This window comes from Leptodactylus fuscus, chromosome 11 (genome assembly GCF_031893055.1).
Source record: "Leptodactylus fuscus isolate aLepFus1 chromosome 11, aLepFus1.hap2, whole genome shotgun sequence".
In the NCBI taxonomy this organism is placed as follows: Eukaryota; Metazoa; Chordata; class Amphibia; order Anura; family Leptodactylidae; genus Leptodactylus; species Leptodactylus fuscus.
Window position 1 is genome coordinate 35409948 of NC_134275.1, and position 22310 is coordinate 35432257.

General features: G+C 45.9%; 1 protein-coding gene across 1 annotated transcript in view; it reads left to right on the forward strand.

Moving 5' to 3' along the window:
* PNCK (pregnancy up-regulated nonubiquitous CaM kinase) overlaps positions 1 to 22310 on the forward strand; it is a 48295-nt gene that overhangs the window by 11140 nt on the left and 14845 nt on the right. Inside the window, exons 2-3 of the mRNA XM_075259723.1 lie at positions 2408 to 2510; positions 9858 to 9989. Of these exons, the coding sequence (XP_075115824.1) occupies positions 2434 to 2510; positions 9858 to 9989 (209 nt within the window). The 5' untranslated portion in view covers positions 2408 to 2433. The remainder of the gene's footprint in view (positions 1 to 2407; positions 2511 to 9857; positions 9990 to 22310) is intronic.

Below are 22310 nucleotides of genomic sequence, written 5' to 3' on the forward strand. Positions count from 1 at the left end.
TTGTTGCCACACTTGTGTCAATTTGTTCTAATTTCTCTTGTACTCCAATATGTTACCCTATTAGAACACTAGTCAGTAAAGAGGACCCTTCACCACCTCTACCAAATTGTAAGGGAATTGCTAGTTGAGCAATTCTTCAGTGCCGCTGCTTAAACCAGGGAGGAAGAGAAAGACAGAGACAGTGAGTCCTAAGTTCGACCCAGCCCCTGTCCCTATCTACTTGCCACAACTGTCCTAATGACAGGGACAACTGGGAGACAGTGCCTTCTCTGAATACGTGTAAACACAAAACACAGACAAGACAATACAACACAGAAGAGGAGTCAGCAAGCCAAGGATCAAAGCCAGAGAGACAAAGCAGTATCAAATTGTAATTCAAAAGAGATGTAACAAGAAAAGAGAAAGGTCGGAAATCAGTAAATGCAATAGCAAAGAGAACAGCTCAGTGAGGACAGAGTCACAATAGCCAGCCAGCATGTGTGGGCAGATGACCTGTTTAAAGGGAGTCTGTCATTGCAAAAAAAAGTCCTTTTTAGCTAAACACATGTTTCAATAGCCTTTAAAAAGACTTTAGACTTTAGGAAGTCTAGTTACATATCAGGAACCGCAACTAAAATGCACTGATTACTCAGGAATGGTGGGGGCTAGAGAAACAGTCAAATTGGTAGAGGTGGTGAAAGGTCCTCTTTAAACAATGCAAAATATCCATGGTGATATTTTGTTGCCAGCAATCCATTCTAAACGTTGGCAATACCACCAAAATTTCATGTGACCTCATTATTTCCTCATGTTGTTAATATCTTAAAGGGTTAATCAACATCTTATATCATAAATGTCTGAAAGATGGGGCACCAGCACCTGTTTTTAGAAGATGGGTCCCCCAGCCCTGTCCTTTCAGAGTAGATGGCTACTGGTCTCCTTATCCAAGTGGAAAATGACTGTAGTTTTTCACTGTTAACTGAGTTGCTGAGTGTTATGAAGACAAACCTTCTCTGTCTTCACTATTGGTATACCCCTGGGCCAGAAAACCTATCTGGCAGACCCACTGCATCCATTCATAACATGGATGACCATTTATTTGCCCCCCAATGAACACAACTGATACGCTTGTACCATATAGACCCTACAAGTAGCGTAAAGGTGGCCCCAGTAATTGCTTATGGTTGTAATGCTTGATTTAGAAAATCAAAGTTTGTTAGTTGATGTAAACTCTTTCCATATGTCCCTGGCATGCTATATAATCCAAGGAAGTCTATCAGCATATGGTCGGGTCATGTGTTTCCCATATAAAGCTTCCCTGTTATCTTCCATTTCTTTCCCAGTGTTTAGCAGGAAACATTTCCTGTTGGGATTTTTTATGTTACCCCTTGGGCCCCATATTGATTTAACAGGGATTTGTTTTGGACTTACTTCTAGCAACATCTGAAAAGGTTAATACCAAGGATCAATAGGTCAATGGAACTGCATTGTAGATGAAGATGAGATGGGCTGTATGTCTAAACATAAATATCTTTAAGAATTATTCAAAACCTTCCAAGTCTACCTGCAATGTTCAGACTATGGTATTGATACATCTTTCCATACTACTCCTGGTTAAAGTCTTCATCCTCCATAGTACTGGTGTCCAAACTGTTAAGAGTGACAAGTTAGGGTCCATTTGTTTGCGTCCCACCATAAGGTTCTTTGCTCTTCTGCCAGTTGGTGACCTTGTTTAGAACCAAGCACTGTAAAGACAGACCAAGAAGCTACTATTGTGTCCTTGCTTGGAGAGGGGAGCCCAACCATGGTCAGTCTTGTCCCCTTTGCTACTATTTGGAACCTATGTAGTATCCTCCTCCAAGAAATGACATGGTTAGAAAACATGGGGTTGGGAATTGGTCTAAGAGATGTGTGAAAGAAACAAACACCAAGCCCTCCTATCCAGTATCCTAATATTAGACCCATTTTGATCTTTAGGGTGCTCTCTCTTCTATGTATATATAAGATATCATGAGTTGACAATGGCTCCTGAATACTATTTACTTTCTATAACACCCTTAGGGTGCATTCACACTGAGTAAACGCTAGCTTATTTTGTAGAGTAAAATTACACTTGTAAATTTTGCTATCCCATTGACTTCAATGACATTTTACAGGCGTATTTTTACAGGCGTATTTTTTACAGGCGTATTTTTTACAGGCGTATTTTTACACTTGTAAAAAAATATCATTGAAGTCAATGGGATAGCAAAATTTACAAGTGTAATTTTACTCTACAAAATAAGCTAGCGTTTACTCAGTGTGAATGCACCCTTAGGCCCTGCTCATCTTCAGGCAAGTTAGAGGCGAGGTTATTACTACTGCAAGACGCAGGGCAATAAAGGGTTGCTTTCTGACGATTGGTTTCTTTGTCATTTTTCTTACACAGGTCTCTAGTCACACTGAGTTACGGCCATGCCTCTCGGGAAAAATGGAAAAAAGAAAATTGAAGACATCAATATGGTGTACAACATCAAGGAGAAACTGGGAGCGTAAGTATCATTTAGTTCTACAAGACTGGGTTTCCTTCTATTTCCTTAGGAGATCTGATGTCAGAAGGTCTTCATGCCAAGACATATGACTGAGCTCCATCTTCAAATATGGCAGATATATTTGTTTTACATTTATAAAGGTCATATGAGACATTATCAGGGGAAATATGAACAAAATATTTTTGTATACATGTATTTATGGCAGACATAGTCCATCAGGTAATATTATCAGAAGATCTGCTGCCACTTTTACCAAGGAAAACACTAGAGATTATGACTGGGGCATTGGTTTAGGTGGTGGAGGCCACTTGGGCTCCAACAAGCCACTATAGATACCTAGGTAAAGGTTTAGGGCAACAAAGTGAGCCTATGTCCTAGTTTGAAGTACAGCCTAGCTCATGGACCAAACAAGGTTGGGTCTCCTCCCTCTGCCTCTAGACCCTTGGCATGGTACATAACATTACCTATGGAATATATATTGTGAAGGTCATAACAAGGTGTCCACTGACAATCGATGGATCACCCAATGATTTTCCTAGACTGTAATGTGGAAATAACACACATTGAGTGGCAGCTAGTTTCTTTCTAAGATTTGATGGACATGACCTGGCGTTCCCTCTTGGCCCATCAGCCAATTACAAGGCACATTCTACTGACTTATCTAAAGGTAACGGTAACAGGACATAGGGGAACCAAGCAGTGGATTTATACAGAGAACCAGGGCCTGCCGCCAATGTAAGACTGGGGCGATGAAAATATGTTCTAGAGGTCAGTTATTATTGGCTGACCCTCCCTACTACAATGTCCTTCAAAAATTATTTTTAGACTAAATTTTTTTTTCTAAACTGTTGAAATAGCATCATTGTAGAATCAGCGCTGCCTAGAATATCAAGTAGATGACATCAATATAACATCTAGATGGGGCCCAGAAGAAGTAGACAGGGCCGTGTAGAGGATAGCACTCATAGTAGGGACCTAAAGTGCAGCAAATAACTTGTGATTGGGGGACAACTTGCCGCCACTACAGAGGTTAGGTAAAAAGTGTCTGTAGTGGTGGGATCACAAGACTGTGGGCTGTCACTCCATTCCGGGTCTATAGGAGTCATGTCTATGGCCTATTTGGTGCTGGGCTATCTTTATCCCATAGAAATGTGCAAGGGCAACTGCTGATCCTTTCAAATAGGGTAAACATGGCCCCTATTCTTGTGATCAGTGGACCTCCCAGCGATGATTTAGAAGAGGCAATTTCACCGAAAAAATACCAGTAGGGGTTAAAAGATCCTAACCAGTTTGGAGAGCAATCACACATAAAGGGTTCATTGATCCCCAACCTGAAACCCCCAGCTGATGCTTGGTATTGGGTATGATTATCTTACATTTTGACAAAAATTAGGACATGGTCCAATATTCCGACTATCCTCCTCAATTATTTGTATCCCTAGCTCGGTCTAGACTTATGTAATATTCATTTTTATAATTGGTTTTCCTATTGATACAATATACACAGAAATGGATCTAACTGGCTGCACGCTGCATACTCAATGCCTTCCGAATCTTAAGATGCTCATAAATACAAGCTGTTCTTCATATGCTTGGTGACATCGAAGGATTATTTATTGAATTGTCACCGAAACAAATACCGATGACGTATTCTGTGTCCTTTCCAGTAATTGAATCTATTTATCATTGTCACAATGGCCACTAGCTGGTCCGAGAAACACTGAGAAGTGTACAAGTACCCGATATAAATGCTTGTTAGTCATAAACATACTATAAGCAGGTGAACCTATAGGGGCGCCTGGTGTCTGTACCAGTTATGGAGGTGCCATTAAGACTTCTATTTGGTCTAGTCTATCTTGTCTAATTTGAGCGTCTCAGTGGAGACCAAGCAAGCTGAGCTAGAACTAAACTAAGGTTTGCACCCTAAAGTGGTCTTGGAAAATGCTGAAACTAGGGGGGATTAGGAGAAGCTGGAGATCTCTTTTGAATGTACAATGCCCCTAGCAATGAAATTGGGAGCACTTATAGAAGCAACTAATGGTGTAGTTTGTCTTTATCACAGAGGAAGCCACGGTCCCAGTCAATATGGCACATAACAGGGCGTGGTGTTATACATTGCACATGATGGGGGACTGTTACAGACTACTCTTCTGGCCAGGGCTAGCCGGAAGTCATATGCAGTGTACAAGTAAACTGTGGGAGCTGCTAGTGCATGTCAGGGATCAAACAAACCTCACAACTGGTGGTCTGTGTGGCCCGTCCAGAGCCATGTATGTTCTGTCTCATAACCACTGCTACCAACACCTAATAGCTAGGTCATAATGGCCTATCTGGTGGGCAATTGATGATGCCCCCCCCCCCCCCCTCTCGAGGTCTGCCAACTGGAGAATATGTTTTCCAGTGCATCTTGGAAATATGTCTTGCAGTCAACGATCTCTCACCAAGAGGTACACAACCCAAAAGTAGCCTCTGAGAGTCATTTTATAGGGCAGCAGGGGAAGCACTTTTACTCCCTCTTGTGGAAAGACCCAGTATCAGCCCCCACCTGTAGTCATTTATCTGCCTGAGACAGGACTGCACGCACAGTTGCGCAGCATTTCTATCTGGGTGCGGTATTTTTTTTGTCAGTGCTTATAATTAAAAACAATAGGAATGTTTCATGTTTCCCGTTACTCTGGTAACATGGCAACATGGCTCACATATATCAGAATTTTTTTAACCCTATGTGCTCCCATACCATTGTAAGAACTTTCCGATTTTCTCACGGCTCACCGCCATCTATCTGGTTATGAAACACACAGCACAGAGGAGACATGTAGTGCGGAGGAAACGTGAGCGCCTCTTGTCCTGTGCAGGGAAACACAACAGATTAGAGGGTGTTTGCGCCCTGCAGACTGTATGACAACGGTAGGAACATGCTGTGAGGGACAGGAGCAAGGAAAGGTCCGCGCGCTCACTTCACACAGCGCTGTCACACGCGCTCTCATGTTGTCCGTCACTTTGTGTCTGCAGAGCCTTTCTCCTGTCCTTTGTTATTTCTGTCTTTTTCCTTTATCTCTTTGTCTGCATTTACCGATCGCAGGGTAGACAGGCCGTAGCTGAAGGCGAACTATTCCGAATCTCTACGTAAAATTATTAGAAGAGACAAGCAGCAGCCCTCAGGAACTTATAATGTACGCCTATAAATCCCAGTTCAGTAGACCAGAAGAGACAGTCAACACTTATCCAGTAACAGCGGGTAGTTACTCTCGTGTCATGGGGCAAGCAGATATTTGGAGGTTTCCTATAAAGGAATGGAGGGATTCTTCATATCCCCATACAGGGAAACCCATTGGGTTTGGTGGGGGCCATGACAGTGGTCATGGTTACTATGCTCTGTGCATGTCAGACCAAGAGGGGTACAATTAAGGAGACTTCAGGCCACCTGAAGTCAAGTGTGCATAGTCTTGCAGGTCACACGTGCTGGGAATTGTAGGCAAAAATTTGCAAGTAAGATTTCCTTGAAGGAAAATTGTTCCTCTAGTGTCAACTTTTGGAAGGTACAGCCTCATAGATCAGTTCCAGGCCTTGTGACATGATCTAGGATTAAAGCCAAACCAGAATATCTCCTTCAAAAGCGATAGAAACCCACCTGCAGACAGCTGTTTTGGGGTTGTTGCCCCTCCTCAGTGCAAAGCAGGGTGCTGTTTGACCATAGACTTAGTTCGCCATAGGGCCCCGCCATTTCTAGTTACCCCACTGGGATGGGGATAAGACACAGACCACATTTTCCCACATTTCGACTGCACACTTATTATACAATGTCAGAAACAGCCGGAGGGTCAAGGAACATGTTGCTTGGTTCCTGGCCAAACACGGCATTTCAGAATGACTGCTGTGTGTGAAATGAGGATGTGCAGCGAGCCTTCTGCTTCAATAAAAAAGATCCTATCATCAAGGATTTCCCCGTCTAGAAGAAGGCCTCCAGAATACAAATGAGTTCAGTATGGCTGACGGTACCTAGCAGGGACTAGTAAATACAATGACTTGTAGGAGACAGATTTAAAGGGGAGGTCCGCCAAAATCCATTTCAACAAAAAAGGCCACTATTACGGCAATACGATTTACCGTATTATGTTGTATGCCAGATTTATCATCTCCGCAAAAATTGTCAGAGCTGGCGTTTCTGTACTGTCCGTGCCACTATCTTGAACAGGAGCTTTGGCGAGGGCATGGCCAGATTTTCTTTAATTTAGACTTCTTGTACACAGCCATGCTGCAATATCATGGCCGCAAACTAGTGCGTCGCATACGATCCCCGCTCCCATTGAAATCAATGGGAGCGTGTACGGCCCGCAAAGGCTCCCGCGGTGTAGATGTGCCACATCACGCAGCACGTTACACCGTGTGAACCCTCCCTTATAAGGGGCAGCTTTTACTATAGAACATGGATGGCCTATGCCTGTGTCACATACAGATTCAGAGCAGAGAACTGAGAATTTTCCCGGGGTAAAGCTTGGAACCCTGAAACGTAGAGAGACCAAGAGGAAGGGATCTTACTTGGCATTGTTGGTTATGGATCAATGGGGCCATGCTGAATTTTTTTTTGGTATGGGGTCCCATGAATGCTTGGTAAACCTTGGGTACTTTACAAGGCGCATAAAAAATTCTGATTTTCTTGTAATTCATTATGGGATCACTAATAACCCAGTATTCCTTATTGTCCATCAGGTTCTGGACTAGCTACTTGTTGCGTAAGGTGCCCTCGGTCTCCAAGGATAGGACTACATAGTGACTTTGGCCACAAACCACATTGTGTGACCAAAGATATGGCCCTAGACTACAGTACCTAGTATCATGCACATCTGCTAACCATAGAGTTGTTATGTAGCAGCACAATATATAGATATGATGTTGTGTGGGCCGCAGGTTGGTGTGCCCTTCGCAGCTGTTGTCTCCTCTTGGCACTCCCATTGCGTGACCAAATCTCACTGTCGCCCTAGCCCAAAGCACCCAGTAATGTGAACCTATGCCTCTGCTAATCTTATACAGTGGCTGGGATGTAGCAGCATGATATTGATCTGATGCTGTGTACGCTACAAGTCGCTGTGCCCCCCCCCCCAACCAAATGGACTCTAGGCAGCGACTGTCTCTGCCGGCTGCGTCTCCTGGCACCGCTTGCTAGAACCATAATGAGAGCAGACAGACTATAGAAGGCTCGGTAAAGATTTGTACATTGACGATTGACTGATGTTTTTATCAAAAGTGAAAAAAAGAAAATTAAAAAAATTAGAAAAATTTAAAATATTACTTTTTTTGCTTTTTAATTTTATTTTTTTTTACTGTAATTTTATCTTTTCTTCTTCTAAAAAATAACTATGTGTGTGAATGTTGCCGGCCGCTGCTCGGATCTGTGTTTGATGTTTCACCTGCTGTCTTAATTATGTGTGCGGCCTACGATGTGTCACGGGAGGGGAGGCAGGCCAGTCATCCGTGCTTAGCTACTGTACCAGACATTTACTGTATCGTGAGGCCGCTGTGATCACGGAAATCAGCAGGATCCTGAGCGCAGAACGTCACAGCTTTCCTTCCTCCAGCTGATTAATCCAATAGCATCTCCTCCTCCGCTTTATTTGCCTGTCATCGTGTCAGCCTGGCTGGGTGCCGTTGTCACTGCCCTCTTCCTCCCACGCAGTGCCATGGTCCGTGGGAGATGATGCCAGCCTCCCTCTGCTAACAAGGAGGACTGTTAGTTAGTGGAGCCGGGGATATGTTGTGCGTGGGCTTGGGAGCATAGTACAGCGAGTGGGTGGATGTCCCTTCAGAAGAGCACAAAGTCACAGGCGAGAAGAGAAGAAGCAGCGTGAAACAATTAGCGGGGAATGGTCGTGAATGGGGCGCTAATATCTAGCAGATGAATCCGGTTTCTTGTATTATGTAAAGACGGTATACCAGTACAATCTTCCAAAGACGTGATGTAGACCTGTGAAGATTGTTTAGAAGAGTTTTCTTAGATGTTTTTGTGATTATTTCATATTACGTAACCCAACTACAAAGTGGTTTGGCTTAGATTCTTTACTCACCCTTATCAGATAAAGTGGCCTCCTGAGCCCCAAGGGAGCCCATTACTAGGCCGAAACATCCCAATATATAATACGCCAAAACTTTTCTTATTCTGAAGCCTTCAAAAATTGTGAACTGACCATCTCCATTACTGTCTAAGAGGGCTGTAACGTGGGGTAGGAACTGTCTAAGCGGTCATTGAAGGAAAGGGGCAATTTGTGGATCTTAATGGATGTCTACTTTCAATTGGACATGTCTGAGCATCTAGTAGTTTTGTAGATGCCTCGTTCAATTGGGCAGATGGGGGTGCGTTCATGAAACCCCAGCTATGGGCTCCAAAAAACATGTCAGACACATTGCCAATTTGGCTGCATGCATGCTTCAATAGTTAGAGTTGTCTATATGAAGACTCATAAAGGTGGTTGAGTTGTTACTATGAGTCAATGTGGATATTCAATATACGATCCCTGGTGGTAAGTGGTAACATCTGCATCTGGTTCAATGTATCACTGATTCAGTTCTTGAAAAATCTAATGGCCAATGGTAAAGTTAGGTGCAACCCCTTGAGACAGATGTTGGTCCTGGTGGCCTAGTGGAAGAAAGCCCTGTTACCCTGGTGGCTTGATGGATGAAACCCTGTTTTCCTTGTGGAGGGAAGCCCTGTTGTCCCTGTTACCTGGTGGTGGATAGCCATGTTCGCCCAGTGGAGACTTGCATTGTTAGGCTTGTAACTCCTAGCTGCTCAGGTATGGGGGAAGGGGTCTAAATTTCATAGTATGGAATTCTAGGTTTCTGTATAGTGTCAGGGTCTTATGTGTTTACTCTACTCTGCTGTATTAGATATATGTGCTGTATACAGGGATGCTACTGGCTGTGTGCTGCCTGTGACTTTTCATCATAAAGGTGATGTAGTGTCGTTTCTGCCTGGAAAGGCCTAGTGTGATTATCTGTCTAGTGCTCTGGTGCTGATGGATAGAGGGGGAAGGGAGACTCTGGTATTAGGTATATAGATGATATTCACACTGCACATGATTTAGGTTGTGAGAATTACCGCCAGAGATGGATGAAATGTGCCTATTATATCCATTCATCCGTCAGATCTCTCTTCTAATGACGAGTCCTCGCCCTCCATAGATGGCGCTAGAGAGAATAATTTATTCACAATAACTTAGGACATAAATCTTAGGAATGGTCGCCCCAGGGAGGACGTATATGGCATAGATTATATATAGTATATATTGTATAGTTCTTCTAGAATACATGAACACAATGACCAGATACTAATCTCCAGTCTCTTCTCTATAGGGGAGCATTCTCCGAAGTCGTTCTGGCTCAAGAAAAGGATACCGAGCAATTGGTAGCCCTGAAATGTATCCCAAAGAAGGCTCTGCGAGGAAAAGAAGCTGTGGTGGAAAATGAGATAGCAGTTCTAAAAAAGTAAGACGACCGCTCGGGCTATGACAGAAGGGATGAGAAAAACAAGGCTTGATTTTATCAAGAAAGAGCGCCACTCTTGTGCAGAGGCTGTGTCTGGTAATGCAGCTCAGCTTTCTTCATTATGTTTGGATTAAGCTGCAATACCAGGCACAGGCTGTTGAATAGAGTGGCGCTGTTTTATGAAAAAACATTTTTTTTATAATTATATATATGTTGGGTTGAAGTTCTTCCAGCTATTGTTCTATATGGGAAAAAGTTTACACAAGTCACGAGTAGAGATGAGCGAACACTAAAATGTTCGAGGTTCGAAATTCGATTCGAACAGCCGCTCAATGTTCGTGTGTTCGAACGGGTTTCGAACCCCATTATAGTCTATGGGGAACAGATACTCGTTAAGGGGGAAACCCAAATCCGTGTCTGGAGGGTCACCAAGTCCACTAAGACAACCCAGGAAATGATGCCAACACCTCTGGAATGACACTGGGACAGCAGGGGAAGCATGTCTGGGGTCATCTAACACACCAAAGACCCTCTATTACCCCAACATCACAGCCTAACAACTACACACTTTACACACTCAATACCACCTCTCTGACAGTAGGAAAACACCTTGAAACATGTGTATTTGGCACTTGCAGTGAGCAGAGCTTGTCACCAGCAGTGAATTTGGCCCTTGTAGTAAGTTGAGGTTGGCACCAACATTTGTTTTGAAAATCAGGGTGGATTGAGCCTCTAACCAGCAGAGTTTGGGCAAATTCATGGTGGAGGGAGCCTCTAAAAACCCCAGTTTGGACCAATTCATGGTGGAGGGAGCCTCTAAAAACCCCAGTTTGGACCAATTCATGGTGGAGGGAGCCTCTAAAAAACCCAGTTTGGACCAATTCATGGTGGAGGGAGCCTCTAAAAACCCCAGTTTGGACCAATTCATGGTGGAGGGAGCCTCTAAAAACCCCAGTTTGGACCAATTCATGATGGAGGGAGCCTCTAAACAGCCCAGTTTGGGCAAATTCATGGTGGAGGGAGCCTCTAAACAGCCCAGTTTGGGCAAATTCATGGTGGAGGGAGCCTCTAAAAACCCCAGTTTGGACCAATTCATGGTGGAGGGAGCCTCTAAACAGCCCAGTTTGGACCAATTCATGGTGGAGGGAGCCTCTAAAAACCCCAGTTTGGACCAATTCATGGTGGAGGGAGCCTCTAAAAACCCCAGTTTGGACCAATTCATGATGGAGGGAGCCTCTAAACAGCCCAGTTTGGGCAAATTCATGGTGGAGGGAGCCTCTAAACAGCCCAGTTTGGGCAAATTCATGGTGGAGGGAGCCTCTAAAAACCCCAGTTTGGACCAATTCATGGTGGAGGGAGCCTCTAACCAGCAGAGTTTGGGCAAATTCATGGTGGAGGGAGCCTCTAAAAACCCCAGTTTGGACCAATTCATGGTGGAGGGAGCCTCTAAAAACCCCAGTTTGGACCAATTCATGGTGGAGGGAGCCTCTAAAAACCCCAGTTTGGACCAATTCATGATGGAGGGAGCCTCTAAACAGCCCAGTTTGGACCAATTCATGGTGGAGAGAGCCTCTAAAAACCCCAGTTTGGACCAATTCATGGTGGAGGGAGCCTCTAAACAGCCCAGTTTGGACCAATTCATGGTGGAGGGAGCCTCTAAAAACCCCAGTTTGGACCAATTCATGGTGGAGGGAGCCTCTAAAAACCCCAGTTTGGACCAATTCATGATGGAGGGAGCCTCTAAACAGGCCAGTTTGGGCAAATTCATGGTGGAGGGAGCCTCTAAAAACCCCAGTTTGGACCAATTCATGGTGGAGGGAGCCTCTAAACAGCCCAGTTTGGACCAATTCATGGTGGAGGGAGCCTCTAAAAACCCCAGTTTGGACCAATTCATGGTGGAGGGAGCCTCTAAAAACCCCAGTTTGGACCAATTCATGATGGAGGGAGCCTCTAAACAGCCCAGTTTGGGCAAATTCATGGTGGAGGAAGCCTCTAAACAGCCCAGTTTGGGCAAATTCATGGTGGAGGGAGCCTCTAAAACCCCCAGTTTGGTCCAATTCATGGTGGAGGGAGCCTCTAAAAACCCCAGTTTGGACCAATTCATGGTGGAGGGAGCCTCTAAAAACCCCAGTTTGGACCAATTCATGATGGAGGGAGCCTCTAAACAGCCCAGTTTGGACCAATTCATGGTGGAGAGAGCCTCTAAAAACCCCAGTTTGGACCAATTCATGGTGGAGGGAGCCTCTAAACAGGCCAGTTTGGGCAAATTCATGGTGGAGGGAGCCTCTAAACAGGCCAGTTTGGGCAAATTCATGGTGGAGGGAGCCTCTAACCAGCCCAGTTTGGACCAATTCATGGTGGAGAGAGCCTCTAAAAACCCCAGTTTGGACCAATTCATGGTGGAGGGAGCCTCTAAACAGGCCAGTTTGGGCAAATTCATGGTGGAGGGAGCCTCTAAAAACCCCAGTTTGGACCAATTCATGGTGGAGGGAGCCTCTAAACAGCCCAGTTTGGACCAATTCATGATGGAGGGAGCCTCTAAAAACCCCAGTTTGGACCAATTCATGGTGGAGGGAGCCTCTAAACAGCCCAGTTTGGACCAATTCATGGTGGAGAGAGCCTCTAAAAACCCCAGTTTGGACCAATTCATGGTGGAGGGAGCCTCTAAACAGGCCAGTTTGGGCAAATTCATGGTGGAGGGAGCCTCTAAAAACCCCAGTTTGGACCAATTCATGGTGGAGGGAGCCTCTAAACAGCCCAGTTTGGACCAATTCATGGTGGAGGGAGCCTCTAAAAACCCCAGTTTGGACCAATTCATGGTGGAGGGAGCCTCTAAACAGCCCAGTTTGGACCAATTCATGGTGGAGAGAGCCTCTAAAAACCCCAGTTTGGACCAATTCATGGTGGAGGGAGCCTCTAAACAGGCCAGTTTGGGCAAATTCATGGTGGAGGGAGCCTCTAAAAACCCCAGTTTGGACCAATTCATGGTGGAGGGAGCCTCTAAACAGCCCAGTTTGGACCAATTCATGGTGGAGGGAGCCTCTAACCAGCAGAGTTGGTGGAAATCAGGGTGGAGGGAGCCTCTAACCAGCAGAGTTGTGGGAAAGCATGGTGGAGGGAGCCTCTAACCAGCAGAGTTGGGGGAAATCAGGGTGGAGGGAGCCTAGTATTAGCAGAATTGTGCAACGCTTATGGTGGATGAGTATGAGGATGCGGAGGAATTGGAGAGGTTGAGTACAGACATGGAGTTTCATGTTGGGGTGCTTTACACAGGTGGGCCCAAAAATGAAGGCTCTATCCAGTGGTGGTTCATTTTTATCAAAGTGAGCCGGTCGGCACTCTCAGCTGACAGACGGGTGCGCTTGTCAGTGATGATGCCACCGGCTGCACTGAACACCCTCTCAGATAGGACGCTGGCGGCAGGACAGGACAGCACCTCCAAGGCATATAGGGCAAGTTCAAGCCACAGGTCCAACTTCGACACCCAATACGTGTAGGGCGTAGAGGGGTCGGAGAGGACAGGGCTGTGGTCGGAAAGGTATTCCCGCAACATGCGCCTATACTTCTCACGCCTGGTGACACTAGGACCCTCCGTGGCGGCACTTTGGCGAGGGGGTGCCATCAAGGTGTCCCAGACCTTAGACAGTGTGCCCCTCGTTTGTGTGGACCGGTGAGAACTTGGTTGCCTACTGGAGGAACTGCCCTCCCTGCCGCCAACGTCACATGCTGGAAACATCTCCATCATATTCTGCACCAATTGCCTGTGGCAAGCATTGATGCGATTGGCCCTCCCCTCTACCGGAATAAAAGACGAGATGTTGTTTTTATACCGGGGGTCAAGGATAGCAAAGATCCAGTACTGGTTGTCCTCCATGATTTTGACAATACGCTTGTCGGTTGTAAAGCACCCCAACATGAACTCAGCCATGTCTGCCACAGTGTTAGTTGGCATGACTCCTCTGGCCCCACCGGAAAGTTCAATCTCCATTTCCTCCTCATCCTCCATGTCTACCCATCCGCGCTGCAACAATGGGACGATTCGAAGTTGCCCGGAAGCCTCCTGTATCACCATCACATCATCGGACAACTCTTCTTCCTCCTCCTCCTCCTCCTCCATTAAACGCAGTGAAGCGGACAGATGTGTGGACCTACTCTCCAGCTGTGACGGATCGGATGCTATCCCTAACTCCTCTGTGTGATCTGAGTTATCCCTGATGTCAATCAGGGATTCTCTCAGAACACACAAGAGCGGGATTGTAAGGCTCACCATCGCATCCTCAGAGCTCACCCTCCTTGTGGACTCCTCAAACACCCGTAGGATGTCACAAAGGTCTCTCATCCATGGCCACTCATGGATGAGAAACTGAGGCAGCTGACTTTGTGGCACCCTAGGGTTTTGTAGCTGGTATTCCATCAAAGGTCTCTGCTGCTCAACCACTCTATTCAACATCTGAAACGTTGAGTTCCAGCGTGTGGGGACGTCGCACAAAAGCCGGTGTTGTGGCACATGCAGGCGTTGCTGGAGAGATTTTAAGCTAGCAGCGGCTACTGTCGACTTGCGAAAGTGGGCGCACATGCGCCGCACTTTCACCAGTAGCTCTGGAACATTGGGGTAGCTCTTTAGGAAACGTTGCACCACTAGGTTGAAGACGTGGGCCAGGCATGGAACATGTTGGAGTCCGGCAAGCTCCAGAGCTGCTACCAGGTTCCGGCCGTTATCACAAACGACCATGCCTGGGCCCAGGTGCAGCGGCTCAAACCATATTGCCGTCTCATCGAGGAGGGCATCCCTCACCTCGGAGGCAGTGTGCTGTCTGTCCCCCAAGCTGATCAGCTTCAGCACAGCCTGCTGACGTCTACCAACGCCAGTGCTGCAACGTTTCCAACTCGTAGCTGGGGTCAATCTAACAGCGGAGGAGGAGGCGGTGGCGGAGGAGGAGGCGGTGGCGGAGGAGGAGGCGGTAGAGGAGGAGGAGGAGGGGGGTGTTCTTCTCGTGTCCCTGCCAGGAATGTTAGGCGGGGAGACGAGGTACACCGGGCCAGTTTGGGAAGCAGTCCCAGCCTCAACTACATTCACCCAGTGTGCCATCAGTGAAATGTAGCGTCCCTGTCCGCATGCACTTGTCCACGCGTCGGTGGTCAAGTGGACCTTTGTGCAAAGCGCGGAACTAAGGGCCCGCCTGATGTTGAGTGACACGTGCTGGTGCAAGGCGGGGACGGCACACCGGGAGAAGTAGTGACGGCTAGGGACGGCATAGCGAGGTGCCGCAGTTGCCATCAGGTCCAGGAAGGCGGGAGTTTCAACAAGCCGGAACGCCAACATCTCCTGGGCCAGCAGTTTAGCGATGTTGGCGTTCAAGGCTTGCGCGTGTGGGTGGTTAGCAGTGTATTTCTGCCGCCGCTCCAATGTCTGAGAGATGGTGGGTTGTTGTAAAGAAGCGCCTGATGGTGCCTTTGATGGTGCAGGAGAAGGAGATAAGACAGGAACAGGGGAGGATGAGGGAGAAGTCAACAAAGTGGCGGAGGCAGATGAAGTGGTGTCCTGGCTCGTCCTCTGGAGTGCATCGCCAGCACAGTCAGCAGTGGCAGAGGCAGAGGCAGAGGCAGTGGCAGTGGCAGTGGCGTGAACGGCAGGCGGCCTTTGTCCTGCCGTTGCTGCCTGCCACTGATTCCAGTGCTTGGATTCCAAATGACGGCGCATTGAAGTGGTGGACAGGTTGCTCTTCTCAGAGCCCCTAATCAATTTCGAGAGGCAAATTGTGCAGACAACACTATATCTGTCCTCGGCGCATTCCTTGAAAAAACTCCACACCTTCGAGAAACGTGCCCTCGAGGTGGGAGTTTTTCGGGGCTGGGTACGAACTGGAACATCTTGGGAGATTCCGGGTGTGGCCTGGCTTCGCCTAAGCTGCTGACCTCTGCCTCTGCCTCTAGCTACCCTTTTTGGTGCTGCACTTGCCTCAACATCCACACTACTTTCCCCGCTTGACATCCCCCCTGTCCAGGTCGGGTCAGTGTCCTCATCATCCACCACTTTCTCTTCCAACTCCTGTCTCATCTCCTCCTCCCGTACAATGCGCCGGTCAACTGGATGCCCTGACGGCAACTGCGTCACATCATCGTCGATGAGGGTGGGTTGCTGGTCATCCACCACCAAATCGAACGGAGATGGAGGAGACTCTAGTGTTTGAGCATCTGGACACAGATGCTCCTCTGTTAGGTTCGTGGAATCGTGACGTGGAGAGGCAGGTTGAGGGACAATGAAAGGAGCGGAGAACAGCTCTGGGGAGCAGGGACATTTGGGGTTATTGTTCTGTGAAGCTTGGGAATTTTGGGAGGAAGGAGGACAAGACTGTTGGGTAATAGGAGGAGAGGAGGCAGAGTCTGACTGGCTGCTGGACAATGTGCTGTAAGCGTTCTCTGACAGCCATTGCAAGACCTGTTCCTGGTTCTCGGGCCTACTAAGGTTTGTACCCTTCAGTTTAGTTAATGTGGCAAGCAACCCTGGCACTGTGGAGTGGCGCAATGCTTGCTGCCCCACAGGAGTAGGCACGGGACGCCCTGTGGCTTCACTGCTACCTTGCTCCCCAGAACCATTCCCCCGACCTCGCCCACGGCCTCGTCCACGTCCCTTTCCGGGAGCCTTGCGCATTTTGAATTCCCAGTTAGAAATTGGCACTATATACCAGTAGTAAAAATTGTGGGTGCACGTAACCCCAATATATTCTTTGAATTCCCAGTCAGAAACTGGCACTATATGGCAGTAGCAAGAAATGAGGGTATTTATAACCCCAATATATTCTTTGAATTCCCAGTCAGACAATGGCACTGTATACCAGTAGTAAAAATTGTGGGTGCACGTAACCCCAATATATTCTTTGAATTACCAGTCAGAAACTGGCACTATATGGCAGTAGCAAGAAATGAGGGTATTTGTAACCCCAATATATTCTTTGAATTCCCAGTCAGAAACTGGCACTGTATACCAGTAGTAAAAATTGTGGGTGCACGTAACCCCAATATATTCTTTGAATTCCCAGTCAGACAATGGCACTATATACCAGTAGCAACAAATGAGGGTATTTATAACCCCAATATATTCTTTGAATTCCCAGTCAGACAATGGCACTGTATACCAGTAGTAAAAATTGTGGGTGCACGTAACCCCAATATATTCTTTGAATTCCCAGTCAGACAATGGCACTGTATACCAGTAGTAAAAATTGTGGGTGCACGTAACCCCAATATATTCTTTGAATTCCCAGTCAGACAATGGCACTATATACCAGTAGCAAGAAATGAGGGTATTTATAACCCCAATATATTCTTTGAATTCCCAGTCAGACAATGGCACTGTATACCAGTAGTAAAAATTGTGGGTGCACGTAACCCCAATATATTCTTTGAATTCCCAGTCAGAAACTGGCACTATATGGCAGTAGCAAGAAATGAGGGTATTTGTATTCCCAATATATTCTTTGAATTCCCAGTCAGACAATGGCACTGTATACCAGTAGTAAAAATTGTGGGTGCACGTAACCCCAATATATTCTTTGAATTCCCAGTCAGAAACTGGCACTATATGGCAGTAGCAAGAAATGAGGGTATTTATAACCCCAATATATTCTTTGAATTCCCAGTCAGACAATGGCACTGTATACCAGTAGTAAAAATTGTGGGTGCACGTAACCCCAATATATTCTTTGAATTACCAGTCAGAAACTGGCACTATATGGCAGTAGCAAGAAATGAGGGTATTTGTAACCCCAATATATTCTTTGAATTCCCAGTCAGAAACTGGCACTGTATACCAGTAGTAAAAATTGTGGGTGCACGTAACCCCAATATATTCTTTGAATTCCCAGTCAAACAATGGCACTATATACCAGTAGCAAGAAATGAGGGTATTTATAACCCCAATATATTCTTTGAATTCCCAGTCAGAAACTGGCACTGTATACCAGTAGTAAAAATTGTGGGTGCACGTAACCCCAATATATTCTTTGAATTCCCAGTCAGACAATGGCACTATATACCAGTAGCAAAAATTGTGGGTGTATATAGCCCCAATTCTATTGCTAGGGGACTTGCAGGGTATTTCTGAGGTGAAGGTGGGGGGGCACACCGTTGGAACGGTGATTTGGGGTGTATATATGGGGTATACGGGAATACACTGTCAGTGTGTTCCATTCAGGATCCTGGGAAAGCTGGGTTGCGGCGATTGAGCCCGTCAGTGCCACGTTACACTGACAAGCTTCTCCCTGGAATTGAAGTTATATGTAAGCCCAATATATTCTTTGAATTCCCAGTGAGACAATGGCACTATATGGCAGTAGCAAAAATAGTGGGTGTATATAGCCCCAATTCTATTGCTAGGGGACTTGCAGGGTATTTCTGGGGTGAAGGTGGGGGGGCACACCGTTGGAACGGGTATCGGGGGTATATATCGGGTATACGGGAATACACTGACAGTGTGTTCCATTCAGGATCCTGGGAAAGCTGGGTTGCGGCGATTGAGCCCGTCAGTGCCACGTTACACTGACAAGCTTCTCCCTGGAATTGAAGTTATATGTAAGCCCAATATATTCTTTGAATTCCCAGTGAGACAATGGCACTATATGGCAGTAGCAAAAATAGTGGGTGTATATAGCCCCAATTCTATTGCTAGGGGACTTGCAGGGTATTTCTGGGGTGAAGATGGGGGGGCACACCGTTGGAACGGGTATCGGGGGTATATATCGGGTATACGGGAATACACTGACAGTGTATTCCATTCAGGATCCTGGGAAAGCTGGGTTGCGGCGATTGAGCCCGTCAGTGCCACGTTACACTGACAAGCTTCTCCCTGGAATTTAGCTCTTACAAGAGCTGTTGTGGTTGTCTTCTCCTTCCTATCCTAGCCTGTCCCTGCTTACCCAGAATCTAAGCCCTAGCTAGCTGGACGGAAACCTCCGTCCTCGGTGAATTGCAAGCTCAGAATGACGCGAACCTGGGCGGCGCTGTTCTTTTAAATTAGAGGTCACATGTTTTCGGCAGCCAATGGGTTTTGCCTACTTTTTTCAACGTCACCGGTGTCGTAGTTCCTGTCCCAATCGAGAATCGAGTAATGGCGCACTTTACCACGCGGTGTTCGATTCGATTCGAACATGCCGAACAGCCTAATATCCGATCGAACATGAGTTCGATAGAACACTGTTCGCTCATCTCTAGTCACGAGGTGTAAATTGGGGGACACACCTTTGACTTGCCCGAGGAAACAGACTGTAATATATATTAGTATTCAGACCATTTATATAATATATATTCATCTATCTATCTATCTATCTATCTATCTATCTATCTATCTATCTATCTAATGCATAGTGGTTCCCCCAGTATAAGACACTTGGGGCTTTCTTAAAGGGACGGTTGTAGTGATATGTTTGTAAATTGCCTCCCCCGGGTCCCTGGTGTGTACAAGCTCTTTTTATACCATATAATAAATGATCCCGCCAGGAGGACATGATGTGACAGATAATATAAGGCCTAGTATTGGCTTAGAGGGACTCTTCCCGCTTTATGACTCCCCTGTAGGGCTAGATTTACGGCTTGGGTCCCCGGGCCCCTCTTTTACATGCAGGTAGATAGACTAGAGGAGCTGTAGTGCAGGTTCTGTTCTACAGACAGTGGGAATCATTGTAAATCTCCTCACGTTTTCCTGCATGCGTAATTGTCTGAGCTGAGGGATGCGGTGTCACCAGCTGCCTCAATATGGGAGCTATGTACTACAAACATCCCACGCTCCGCTCATATCGCACTCTAGGCTGCTTTTATGTCCCAATCTGACTTTTTTTTTGCTCTTTAACATCAGAATTTTAGGATCTTTCCTCATAAAAGCTCATTTGGCTCAGTATATACCGTAATCATCTGGCACTTATAATCCTCCTATCCCTGTAATAGGGATCATCTCTCTACCTCATCACTTCCTAGGGGTGGGCTTGTGCTGATATTTAGCAGCTGATCAGAATAAGCAGAGCTGCAGCATAAGAAATGTGAGATTGAAGTAGCCTGGAGGGTAAGGGCCCCTTCACACGGAGTATACGCTGGCTGATTCTGAACGTGTAAACGTTCCGAATCAGCGGCGTTTAAAACAGATCCCATTGCTTTCTATGGGAGCCGGCATACGCGCACTCCCCATAGAAATGAATGGGCTGCTTTTTTTCATTCATTTCTATGGGGAGCACACGTATGCCGGCTCCCATAGAAAGCAATGGGATCTGTTTTAAATGCCGCTGATTCGGAACGTTTACACGTTCAGAATCAGCCAGCGTATACTCCATGTGAAGGGGCCCTAAGGGTACCATCACACGGAGTTATGCTCCGTGCTTTTTGTCCATTTTACATGTGTAAAATGTAGTTAGCCATTGAGTTCAATGGCTTTTTTTAACGCGCGTTTTTTTTGCGCGCACAAAAAGACACGCATTATATGGAAAAAAAACATTGAACTCAATGGCTTACTACATTTTACACGTGTATTTTTACACTTGTAAAGTGTAGCAAAATGCGCGGAGCGTTACTCCATGTGAAGGCACCCTAACAAGGGTCAGGATGAATCCAAAGTAGATATTATGGGTTATTGCCAAGGGAAATTGTGTCTTAGCACATATTTCACCTGTAGTAGTATATAAATGGAGTCTCTCACCAGATCCCATCATATAAACCCAGCCCTGCAGATAGATAGGTTAGTGTCACCAGATCCCATCATATAAACCCAGCCCTGCAGATAGATAGATAGATAGATAGATAGATAGATAGATAGATAGATAGATAGATAGATAGATAGATAGATAGATAGATAGATAGATAGATAGATAGATAGATTAGATAGATAGATAGATAGATAGATAGATAGATAGATAGATAGATAGATAGATAGATAGATAGGTTAGGGTCACCTGAAGAGACTCTTGTATATTGCTGTCTCCACTGATTTTGATAATATGCAAATTAGCTGTTTGAAGCAACGTGGGGGTTGCAATTTCTCCAGAGAGGTTATTTGCAAATCGACAAAAATGGCAATATGTTGACATTCTGGGGCGGAATTAAGAGTTGTAATCCCGGCACTGTATTCCCTGCACAGTGGCATCCCCTAGACACCTGACGGTATAGGGTACTGCAGATGACCACATTTATTTGTAGGGATGTGCACTGCAATTCTCAGAATGCCATTGGAGCAACTGTGGAAAGGCTGCAGTGCTTCATTCTTTGGATCGATGAAGGTCTCAGAGGTCGGATGCCTATAGATCATATATTAATGGCCATTCTTAGCAATATTTTATCACTTGAAATGGGAATTCCTTTTTAATGTAAACCACATCTATTTTAAAGGGCCCTTTTAGCAAACCTGCTAACTCTCCTGAAGCATCAGGGAGGTGCCCAAAAAACTTCCTGGAGTGCTGGAAATGATGGCAAATCTTCCAAGCCCAATGGAAGGCCCCTAAATCTGCCAGGCACATTGTGAAAAAGGGGCATAAGTGGCACTTTGCATGCCCATGGCTCAAAACGGGGGCATGGTCTTGCATGTAAAGTACGTCTTTCTCCCCATACTGGCAAGTATTCTATTAGGTCACCTGGACATCATAAAAGAAGGTCCTTTTCTCAGAGGGGTAAGCTACTGTCACAGCAGCTTGCACTATCGCAGACCTGGTCCACTTGTGTATTACATAGCCCAGAGTTTTTGGGCAACTTCATAAGTTATGTTATATAGACGGCCATGTAAAAAAGCCGTCATTATATCCTTATAAACCGGTCATTACATTTCTCCCCATAAATATAGAATATACAGGATGTCTAAAAACGGTAGACGTTCCCTATATTAACTCATTGATAACTGTACTGGGGTAGTCAGAGCCCCAACATCTTAATTTTTTTGCAAGAGTCCACAGCAGAGACTCAGCATTTGCTCCCTCTCTCCCTTGGATTCCATTAGATTCATAGGTCTCCCCTATAGAATAGTATAGCATTTCAATGCAGACATGACCTGTACACTCGGTATACCATAGAGAAAAGTGGTGACAGGTTCTCTTTAAGTAACCGAAAATGTAAACGGAAGTTGCCAAACATTTGTCTAGATGAAATAGGATTTTGTGTTTCTGCAGAAGGTTTCAGTGTTCCTGTCACGCTATATAATATATGGTGTCTTCTGCGACCATTAACAATAGTGAGGCGAGCCAGGAAAATATTTTGCTCTCAGGAATAATCTCGAGCTTACAGTGACATTCTTAAGAGGTTTGAGATAATGTGGACACAGTAGTCTGGATATAAAGCAGCTTCTTCCAGTGT